General features: G+C 48.8%; 1 protein-coding gene across 1 annotated transcript; it reads left to right on the plus strand.

Moving 5' to 3' along the window:
- The first annotated feature begins 247 nt into the window (after positions 1-247).
- Positions 248-9,678, plus strand: IRX2 (iroquois homeobox 2). Its single transcript, XM_069219715.1, has 3 exons — positions 248-914; positions 3,857-4,262; positions 6,287-9,678. Exons 1-3 carry the CDS (start codon positions 639-641, stop codon positions 7,018-7,020), a joined length of 1,416 nt encoding a protein of 471 aa, XP_069075816.1. The 5' UTR covers positions 248-638; the 3' UTR covers positions 7,021-9,678.
- Positions 9,679-12,109: the final 2,431 nt, after the last annotated feature.

Here is a 12,109-nt window from a genome sequence, read left to right on the forward strand (position 1 = left end):
CTGCACAGAGCCCAGTTGCCCTGATGTGTTCTCTTTGGGGGAAGTTTGATTGACACGGATTAATCTGATGGAAAGTCTGGTGATTTAGAAAGGCACCCCTTCTCCTTTACACGCTGGCCTTTTGATTCTGAAGACCCTCATACCCCCTTGCCCCACCCACACACACACTTCTACCTACTGTCACCCAGTGCCTCTGTCGCCAGATCCCTCCCTCCCTCTCCTCGCTCACCCAGTGCCATCTCTCGACCCCGCCTCCCTCGCGCCTCTCTTCTCCTCCATGTGCCCTTTCTCCGGGGTAGGCGTGTGAGCAGGAGGAGGCGAGGGCGGGCCCCGCACACATGCAGATGAGGAGCCGGTGACTGACAGCCCGGCTCCCCAGCGCTCCTCGGAAACTCCAGCTCCTCGCACTCACCTCCTCCCCATGAAAAAGTGGCCAGGCGCAGACTGAGAGCGGGCGCAGAGGCAGCCAGTGCCAGCCCTGTCCCAGGCCCTCGGCCCCCCGCAGCATGCTCCCCCCAGGCCCCCGCCGTGCCCTGCTGCCCCCGAGGCACTGCTCGCCCCTCTCACCTCCCTGAGCAGACCCGTACGACCGACACCCCCTGCAGCCCCGGCTCCGCGCCGACCACCAGCGGCCCGCCATGTCCTACCCGCAGGGCTACCTCTACCAGCCGCCCGGCTCCCTGGCGCTCTACTCCTGCCCGGCCGCCTACGGGGCCGCCCGGGGCGGGGACGAGCTGCTGGCCCGCTCCGCCGCCTCCTCGGGCTCGGCCTTCAGCCCCTACCCGGGCTCCGCTGCGGCGTTCAGCGCACAGGCTGCGGCGGCTGCGGCGGCGGCCGCGGGCTTCGGGGGCTCCCTGCACTACTCCGCGGCCGGAGGGGACCCCACGTCCGGAGCAGGATTCCCAGCTTACATGGTAAGTCCCGGGGCCACGGGCAGTGCTTGTCACGGTGTGTGTGTGTCTCACCGTGCTCGTGCACAGCGTGTGTATCACAGTGCTTGTCACAGTGCGTGTGTCACAGTGTGTGTGTGTGTCTCACCGTGCGTGTGTCACAGCGTGTGTATCACAGTGCTTGTCACAGTGCGTGTGTCACAGTGTGTGTGTGTGTGTCTCACCGTGCTCGTGTCACAGTGTGTGTCTCACAGTGTTTGTGTGCTTGTCACCGTGCGCGTGTCACAGTGTGTGTGTGTCTCACCGTGCTCGTGTCACAGTGTGTGTCTCACAGTGTTTGTTTGCTTGTCACCGTGCGCGTGTCACAGTGTGTCTCACAGTGTTTGTGTGTGTCTCACCGTGCGTGTGTCACAGCGTGTGTATCACAGTGCTTGTCACAGTGCGTGTGTCACAGTGTGTGTGTGTGTGTCTCACCGTGCTCGTGTCACAGCGTGTGTATCACAGTGCTTGCCACAGTGCGTGTGTCACAGTGTGTGTGTGTGTCTCACCGTGCGTGTGTCACAGCGTGTGTATCACAGTGCTTGTCACCGTGCGTGTGTCACAGCGTGTGTATCACAGTGCTTGTCACAGTGCGTGTGTCACAGTGTGTGTCTCACAGTGTTTGTGTGCTTGTCACAGTGCGTGTCACAGCGTGAGTCACCGTGTGTGTGCACAGTGTGTATCACAGTGACAGCGGCAGTGTGGTACGTGCTGGTGCCCAGACACCACGGGGCTGCTCTTAGGACGTATGTACGGTAGAAGTGAGAATATGTATAATCATCTGTGCCACATTTGTGTTCACTTGTCTTTATGCGCATATTTAATCAATGTGGGCCCGACCGCGAGCTCATTCTAATCTGTATCTGAGTGAGTGTGTCAAATGTGCCCAACTCTGTACAGTATGTATGCATCTTGTACGAGCGCACTTGTGCGTGTGTATAGCTGTTCTTTCAAATGTGTGTATAAGTGTATTTGTAAAATGCGCATAAGAGGACGTGCATCAAAGATGTCTGCATACCTATGTTTCGGCATACACTTATGGAGCGTGTGTATACATGTTTATGCGCATATATGTATGGGGTGTATGTGTGTAGTTATGCACACAAATGGTTAAGGGTAAACGTGTCATGTATATATGTTTGTGAATATGAACATGTGTATGTATGTGTATAATGTATACGTGTGAATATGTAACGCTCGTATATATGTGAGCATAATCCATGTATCTGTGTGCAGGTGAGGATGCATTTTGTGTATTTGTGTATATAATTGTGCGTCGATGTATACATTTACATACATGTACATACAGGGGTAAGTATTTGTGTATGTATATACGTTCATATAAATATGTATACACATTTTGTAGGAGTGTATAATTAGTATATGCACGCAATTCACAAATCAACATTGTCTACAATATATTATCTGTGTATATAACTCGAATAGCTGTATTTAAAAACGCATAAAAATAAGTGTGGGCACTTACATACATACCCGTGCGCACATGTTTAAAGGAGGCGACGTCGTTTATAGAGATATTCTTAAGAGGAACGATTGCACATATGCGCGTGCTGACATACATTTGTACACGTTAATACATGCTTGTGTCTTTACAATAAAAGATGTATTTTCCTCAGGAAGATCTGATCCGGTTTCACTCCGCGGGCCCTCGTGCGCCACATATCATGTTTTTTCTGACTGGGTCCAAGTGCTTTGCATAGTATGTACAAAGTCTACACATTGAGGATTTGTTGGGAATGTCAGCGGAGTCCGCAGAGGGGGGCAGATACTGTTGTTCAATAAATGGCCGTTTCAGTTCGACCTTGGCTGAGCCCTGCACGGACCGCCTGCTTTGTGCGGTGGTTTGTGCGCTGAAACGGGTTCCCTCTGCCACCCTGGGCCCTGTGGTGGGCGCTGTGTCTGTTGCTGAGATCGCGCTCCGACCAGTGCCACCCAGCTGCAGGCACCCAGCCTGGAAGTCATTGTTTTTATTTGCCTCGTTAAAACGAAACGGGATATATTGTTGGCGCCCTCCTCTTTCCTTAGCGCCCAGACTCAATAACCACTCTTCCCCATTAAATGGAAACCCGACCTCTGCGGGTGCCACGGGGAAGTGAAAGGAAAGCTGTGAAAGTGAGGGTTTCTTGCTCTCCTGCTGCTGGCCCTGGTGAGCTGGCACTGGCCTTGACTGCAGTAGGCCGAAGCGCTCGGGGCATCCAGTCCTCCGCGCGCCTAGAAACTAGTCTGGCAGCTGGGAAGTTACACCAGGCTCTCCCGAGGCCCAAACACCCTCTCCTATCCACCACGGGTTTGGACCCGGCATCTTCCTGCTGCACCACTAATTTAAAGCGCCGAAAAGAGCCGAGTTAAAATGCTAATTGCGCCGCATTTCAGCAATTCGAAACGCTGCATATCTTCTGATTTGTAAATCGGATTCTCCACGCAGCAGGGCGCTGAAAGGCTAAAAGGGGGCTTTTGTCAGAGGTCCTGTGTAGTAAAGAGGGAGCGATGGGTAGGGGGTGACAGCCCTCTTTTGCACTTTTATAGGGGGGCATAGAGATCTGAGTAATCCGTAGCCCCGGCAGTCCATACAGTACATTCCAGATAGAAATGGAAATATATAATTTACATTAAAGCACTCGATAGCCTCCTATTTAGCTCCGCAAGCCAAAATATTAATTTGCAAGCATAAATAATAGCATTCAAACACACAAAAATTAAGAAGAGGTTTTGCTGTACGTTTTCTACTTTTTGGTGAAGGAATTCTCGCCGCCTATGTTTCTGCAACTAAGGATCATAAATAATTGTTTTATAAGTATATAGTCTAGATTGTGCTATGTCATTGTTTGCGTTATTAAATGTGTACAGGTGGCTGACGTCACGTATAATGTATGTCCTCTCATGGTAAATGTGTCTTTTCTTTGAAGGGGTCTCCCTACGACGCCCACGCCACTGGCATGACTGGCGCCCTCAGCTACCACCCGTACGGCAGCCCGGCCTACCCGTACCAGCTGAACGACCCGGCCTACCGCAAGAACGCCACGCGGGACGCCACGGCCACCCTGAAGGCCTGGCTGCAGGAGCACCGCAAGAACCCCTACCCCACCAAGGGCGAGAAGATCATGCTGGCCATCATCACCAAGATGACCCTCACCCAGGTCTCCACCTGGTTCGCCAACGCCCGGCGGCGCCTCAAGAAGGAGAACAAGATGACCTGGGCCCCGCGGAACAAGAGCGAGGACGAGGACGACGAAGAGGCCGAAGGAGAGCGGAGCAAGGACGGGGCCTCCGGCAAGGGGCAGGAGAGCAACGAGGGCTCGGCCGAGGACGAAGGTGAGTCTAACGCTCCACGCACCCCCCCCCCCCCCACCCTCCACACACACACATCCTAGGACGAAGGCAAGGGTTCGACCTCAAACACGTTAAAGGTATGAAGAGCTAATGCAGTCTGCATTTTTCTTTGCATTCTGACACTTGTACTTTCGTGAAGCACGGCGGAAATCAAATCTCTGAGTACCAGGTTGCAAATAAAAACCGGAGTGGATAAGTTTCTTCCACTGGCCATGGGATACTTGTGTCCTATGAACACTGGTTGAGTTTCTCCGGTGTGTAATGTGTTCCAGATAATGTAAGAATGACCTGCCTTCCTGCGCCTCACATTCCTTGGCCTTGCCCGTCAGTTCAGGCTGCTCCTTATGTCTTTTTGGTGAAATGAAGTCACAGCAGAAAATGCACCCTGTGCGCTTTCCATGCTCTTACATGCACCAAAAATCTTAGGCCCGCCATGTTGAGAGCGAGCGATTCTCACCGGCTGGTGTCCGTCATCACATTCTGCCAGAGCGCCTTGGATCCGAGGCTAGCGATGAATGAATAGCGGGCGCCTACCTCACTTCTAGCATTAACGCCCAGGAGCAGCTGAAGGCAAATTTGCTTGTTGGAGTTTTGGATTTGCGCTCACCTCCTTATTTCAGTCGAGGGTAAATGCATGCAACAATTAGCAGACACGTGGTGTGTAAATTAAATGCACATGCTTATTTTACGCTTCAATTTTACATAGCTATTTACACGTCTGTGTGTAAAGCTCAAATGCAAAACTCCCAGGTCCAAATGAGGTTGGGGTGTAATTTGCAGGACTTCAACACATTGGAATTGCGGCGCATAACTCCGTTTTGTCCATCTCCTGCATGCAGTAATCTATTTCGCACCAGAGATTATGGCCCATTAAAAGCGGGCTCTAAATTCGTGTACCAGAAAGGGTCATGTGTAATGTGGAAGCATGGTGATAAAATGTGCTTTCTTGGGAGTCCAAAACAGCCTTCCAGTGGAGTCGCTTTCACCTAGTGAGAAGTTCCAAACTTGGTTAAATAGCATCTTGCCTGTTTTGTTACCGCTCATTTTATGAATTGAGCGCAAATTGCTTGCCCCTCGATTTGCAGAAGCTGTTATCACTAGTTTATATCGTGCAGTTACTGCCCATGCAAAAGCGTGCAGCAGGATGCGCCGTGGAAAATTGGTGCCCACACATTTATTCACTTTATTCGCCCTCCTTACAGTGCTGGCAAAAATGTGACGTGAGCAACAATGCAAGTATGAGACATCAGAGGTTAAAAAAAAGAACGTCGTGAGCTATTCGCATAAATCTGAGACATCCAGAGATAACAGCATGGTGGCAGACAGAGTGCCACGCCACTAAGAGCAACAGACCCCATAGTTAAAAATATACATCATCAATCTCTGTAGGATCCGGGGTGCCCGGCATGCTGCTCATTTGGAAACATGCACGTGCCAATGCCATGACAGCAACACACGTCTCCTGGGTACCTATCGGGGGCTTAGCTAGCAGCCGCCCAGCAGGTGCGGTGGCACCGGGGCCCTTGTGTGAATGGCCGTCTCTACCCCAATTATAGTTCCTTTTTCCTACCTCACTAGTTTGTGTGTGTGTGTGTGCGCGCGTGCGCGAGGGGCGGGGGTGTCAATGAGGAGTGAGACCATGGCTCCCATGAAGCAACACTGCCTCAGATGTCCGACCCAGGCCGCAGAGATCTCAGGTGGTCAGCGTCAGGGAAACTCCTCCATGTCTCTTTTACCTTGGAATTCTGGTATTTACAGTTCTGCGTGTACGAGTGCACGCCTATAGATACCGGGGATCCGGTTCAGGAACGGCCGCTTACATAGACACCTTTCCCTGTGCACCACAGCCGGGGGACGGTGGCGGGGCAGTCCGTGGTTGGCTGAAGGGCCCAGTACCTCTGACCCTAGGTGACCTCTCTGCACATACCCCTGGGGCTGATGTTGATTAATGTTGTTGCACCGACCTCCAGAGCTGACCCTGGCCTTCTTGCTTTTCTCTACCATAGGCATCAGCCTGCACGTGGACTCCATGACCGACCACTCCTGCTCGGCGGAGTCCGACGGGGAGAAGGGTCCCTGTAGACCCGGCGAGCTCCTCTGCGAGTCCGGCTCCGAGTCCAAGGACAAGTACGAGGACGACGACGACGAGGATGACGACGAGGTGGAGGAGGACCAGGACTTGCCCAGCACCAAGCACATCCCGCCGTCGCCGCTGCACGGGATGGAGAGTGTGATCCTCGGCCGTCAGAACCACGTCAGTCAGCAGCAGAGCGAGGACATGGCGAGGACCCCTAACAGGACGGCTTTGCACAGCGCCACCTCCCCCGGCTCCCATGCCCAGACTGTCAAGCCCAAACTCTGGTCTCTGGCGGAGATCGCCACCTCGGACGTGAAGCAGCAGAGCCTGGGCCAGAGCTGCCCCTCCACCGCCCTGTGCCCCACGCCCACCTCCACCGCCGCCCACGGCGCAGCTTACTCCCCCTCAACCCTTCTGGGACGGCATATTTACTACACGTCGCCGTTTTACGGCAACTACACAAACTATGGTAGCTTAAACGCCGCACTGCAGAGCCAGAGCCTGCTGAGGTACAGCTCGGCGGCCATGGCCTCGGGGGAGGGTCTGGGCCAGACGGTCATCACCACGGGCTCGGCCCTCAAGCAGGCCCAGGACTCCCGACAGTCAGAACAGCACTTCCGGGCCCCAAGCTATGAGCCCAAAAAAGGTGAGCCGGTCCTCTAGCCGCTGTGTGAGCCCTCACCCCAACAAAACCTCGAGCTCAGCAGGGTGGAACTTTCACATTCACTTGGGTTTTTTTAATCTAGAAGGAGCCTCTGAGATATCCTCCAGACACCTGTTTTGTTAATGCTTTCATTTTATACAGATATCAGTATAGAGTGCACTACGGTATTTGTCTGCTCGCTGGGACAGTGCGAGGCCTCAAGCGTGGGATGCCCCCGTTAGTCACATGTGAGATTTATTGTTCTAGTACATGGTATACTTGTGAGAGTATATCTGAAGCCACAATGATTCAAATGGAAAAGTGTCAGTAGCTATCACTGATCTCTGTCTCAAGTAGTACCATTTTATGTGTATGTTTTCAGCAATGCGATGCAGCTGTGCATGGATGCACCTCCGCATATGTACACAAACAGTATATGTGTGTGTATACGTACACACACGCACAACTCTACAACACCCATTCAGCACTGTGCAGTAAAGGTCACATTTCAAATTTCATTTTAATCCCGGAGTGGAGTGAAATTCACATGGCTGATTACTATCTCACAGATTGCATGTTTCAAAAACTTGACATAAGGAAACAACGTCTTCCATTCTCGTTTTGATTACATTTATTTTTAAATACACACGGTAAAACAACACCATGACATAAACTATACATATTGCAGAGGTAAAAGGTAGCATGCTGTTTATTGCCATTGTTGAGGAAAGAGAGGGGATTCACCATGGTCAGGCCCGCCCAGCAATGATACATTGCACGTTACATCATATATGTATGTATGTATATAAATATATATATATATATATATATATATATATATATATATATATATATATATATACACACACACACACACACACACTCATAGATTGGACAGATGTTTTTTTCCCTACATAGGCTGCACTGCTCTCCACAAAATCCCACAGCGTGAGGGATGGTTCAGAGAAGCTGGCGGGAGTGTGGGGGGCCGTTAGGAGGAGCCGGGCTTTAAAGTACTTAGCCCTTTGACAGGTGCCCCTGGCCTGTGCGCTGCAGCAGTTCAGCCCCAGCGGCGCAGCTCATGGCAGGGCCTGGCATCGAGGCCCAGAGGGGACTGTCTCCCACCAGCTGGGACGCGGCTCCCAAGCGCGCCAGAGCTGCTGCGGCCTCGCTTAGCCTTCATTTCTTGCTCCATTACCTGTGAAGCTGATTAGTAAACAGATCACTTGATTCCAACGTTAGGCTCCTCCATGGTGCTTTGTGCGCTGACCGCATCTGCCAGACCCGACCTCAACCCCTTAAGGTGACTGTGAAAATCACCAGCATAGCCAGCTAAGGTTATTTATTTAAAAAAAGAAATACAATTACATATATAAAGACTGCTTCAAGCATATCAATCGCACCAGCGGTTGCACGGAGCAGACATTTTAAGAAGTATGGGAATTGTGATTTTGGTTGCCGCTGGAACATTCCCCATAGGTCCCACCCACTTCGACCTCTGGCCTGGCCAAGGGCCGGGTGGAGAAACAGCCCAGCACCGACGTGGCCTTTTTTCAGAAATGACCATCATTTTGGAAGTCTAATTTAAGAGAGTTAATTTGAGAAAAGGTTTGAATTTTAGTGTATATGTTCACAGTCAGAATATTTGTAAATCGCACTAAAACACTTGGCTTCACCCATACTGAATATGTATGTTTTTGGCATATTGTGGGGTTTCCCTGCACACATGTAGGCACATACAAACATACCAGGGGTGTATTTACACTCCTACCTCTTAAAATCCATATTATCATGTAACCTGGCCCCAAATGGCAGTCATAACAAGTGTATATTCATTCAGACTCCCGGCCTTGAGTTAAAAGAAAAAGCTTCACCCCTCTATGTGGCCTGGTCTGAGGCTCAGTTTACAACAGATGACCTCTCTGACCTGGCCTGTAATAGGTCAATGCAGGACACTACAGACGTCAATTACCTAATGGGAAGTTCTCAGGCGAGCTTATGCCCGCGTTTAAAGATTCCGTTTTTATATCTACCTTTACTGTTATTCCGATGTCAGTCATTTACAAATTAGGTCACATTTCAGGCTGAGAATGGTTTTGAATTGAACCCGAAGGCGGAGTGCCTTTCAAGGCTTGCGTTTTTCCTCAGTCCACAGGTAGGTGTCACAATTGCTCTAGATAAATAAGCCCAAGTTCCTTGCCTCTCCCTGAGCTAAACACAGACCTCGCCTCTCTAAACCCCACGACAGCGTAGCTGAGTTACAGAGAGAGCACAGTGCAATGCGCACATTAATCCAAGGATTCCAGCTACTGCACTCCGAATTGTTCACCACACAAGCGGCACTGATGTTTAGTATAGATTCCGCGTGTGTGACGTTCGAAACGTAGAAATCTCTTCGACTCTCAGGATACCACGAGCACTTCATTGCCACGGTGTTATCACAGTCCTCGAGTATGGCTGGGTGTAATTTTGAACGTTATTTCTAAACAAAATGTGTGTACATTAGAGACACAATGTGATCTAAGAACTGAAGTGCTTACAAAATAACAGAGACACAAAATTTGATATTTATTTTTATAACAATGGCGACGAGGAAACTTCCTAGTTACTTATGCAAGTTGTATTGCAATGGGTGTGACGCTTTGTTTTGTAAATAAACAAGATACCATTCCACCTGATTTTTTCATTTTGAAACGTTAATGGTGACACAATCTTTGCCGGTTATTGACCGAGCATTCTCTACTAATTTATATCTTAAATTGTAAATAAAATGAGAAGAGTCTGCAACGAGAACGTGTAGTTTGTTATTTCATTAGCAACCGATATTTGTAAAGAACTGTGTCAGCAATGTGAACGGGAAGAATATTTTTTGAAAACATGATTTCTTGAATTTTACAAAAAATATGTCCTGTTTACAAATGGTTGCAACTTATGTTGCGGAGCAGACGAGCAAATATATATTTCGAATAATGCATTTTTTCATGTTCATCCGATTTCAATCAGTAATTTCATTCTCTTCTACGACTTTGTTTAAAACTTGGTGCTTTGCAGAAACAATTAAATGTGTGTTTTTTAAAAATGCTGGTAATGTATGACCTAAAGCCGCAATATGTGCAGTTTGGCATGCGCAACTAGACAAAAGCTATGCATTTATATATTTTTGCATAATTAATTTTTCATCAAGTGGTTCTGCTCAGCAAGTTAAACCGCTTCCTATTTTATGATTCCATTTTGAAGCATATGACATTTAAATGCTTAGCAATTTAAGAACATATTATTGTGTTTGACATGCCCGAGGTCTTAAATGTTTAGTTCAGAAAGCACACTACATTCTATTTCCTCTTCTGTAGAGACAAATCTATGGGGTCCTCTGTTGCTAATCGTGTTTGTCTATCTCTCTCTCTAGAGAGAATATATATATATATATATATATATATAGAGAGAGAGAGAATATATATATATATATATATATAGAGAGAGAGAGAGACCATCTTTTTTTGCCTCAGCCTGTAAGCCATGTGCAAATTCAGTGTGGCGTGGAATTATAGGAGAATCGCCGCCGCTTTAAACCAACACACCCTGTCATACTCCGCACAGAATCGGTGTTTAATATAGTTTAGAATAGAAAAGAGGGTCGCGTCGTTTATACCCCGGGCCCTAACAGATAAATTGAGTGTGTATGACAAGAATAATTGCTTCCTGCAGTGCCCCCGAATCAATCACGGCGGGATTTTCAAGCGCCTCATCTATTTTACGCGGTGATGAATTGGTCGTAGTCTGTGCGCAGTGGGAGCTCCTGGCGGGGGGCAGGTCCCGCGGCCCTGTCCGCGCCTTTTGGAGTCTTTCGGGGGTCTCTGTCGCATGATTCGGGTCCTCACAACTGCCGGTGCCGCGCACATGGATCACTCCTTAAGGGGTCTTGTTAGAGGGAGGTCTCTGGTCCGGCTCTTTTTTGAGGGGGGAGTAATAGCCTGGGTCCGGTTGGCTGAGGCGAGGGAATAAGGGCTCCAGTCTGGGAGACCCGCGAGACCTCGGGGCAGTGAGCTCTGGGAAGATTATGTCTCAGTGCAGAGCTATACGAAGAATACCCTCATCTCTACAGCGCCTTCTACGCAGTGCTAGCGTTTCAAGGCGCTTCTTTATATTATTGAGGCTAGTTCAAGAGCAAGGAACGGATTGTAAAAAACGTCGATCTCACAGCATGTTCATAGCACAGCTTCGAAAGGCATTCTGCATCTGGAACAATTAATGCAAAGGGAGTTTGGGCGGAACATAAGAAGAAGGGAACGGGCTGGATGGGTGTTATATACAGTTTGAGCTGGATGATTGACAACAGCTAGGCTGGCGTCTGGTAAGACAGACACCAACCTGCTGTCTGTACACAGAGCGCAGAGTGACAGCCTCTGCAGACTCCAGGTTTCACTCTGGGTATTTGTAAGTGCCAGACTCCATTTTACCTCGCGCGCCGACGTTTCAATTGAAAGGCAGAAATTCAGGGCGGAGCTCGTGTCCTCGTTCTACAAATTTCTAAATGACTCTACTAACAAGCTGAAAAACATTATAGTGGGACACTCCCAAAAAGAAAAAAAAATGAATTGAATCTGCCCTGGAATTTCTAAGCACTGTTGAAGTATTCAAATTTACACAACACATTTAAAACTAGTAATATTTATAGACAACTCCCGTTGGGGATTGCCATAAACATTGAACTTCCTCATTAATTCAAATCAATCGTGGTGGTTTTAATGTTTTTATTGCGATGATTTCTGGGGAGCGAAGAAGGCGTTAATCCAACGATAATTCTCTTAGTTGAGTTTGGGACAGGTACGATCCCCCACCAACCTTCCTTTCACCGTTTATCTTTTCTCTGAGGAAGAGTGCCATTTGGATTTGTCCATGCTCTTGTTATTACAAATAATAATAATAATAATAATAATAAGATGTAACTACGACCTGTAATACAAGCAAGAATCAAACGAATTCCAGTTTCCTACCTTGATATATTAATAATAACAATCATCATCATAGCGTCCGATTAACAATAACAAGGATAATAAACCAGGCAACAACAATTCTCACACATCCTTTTGAAGTTCATACGCCCGCGGA

Source organism: Pleurodeles waltl, chromosome 2_2 (assembly GCF_031143425.1).
Source record: "Pleurodeles waltl isolate 20211129_DDA chromosome 2_2, aPleWal1.hap1.20221129, whole genome shotgun sequence".
NCBI classification, from domain to species: Eukaryota; Metazoa; Chordata; class Amphibia; order Caudata; family Salamandridae; genus Pleurodeles; species Pleurodeles waltl.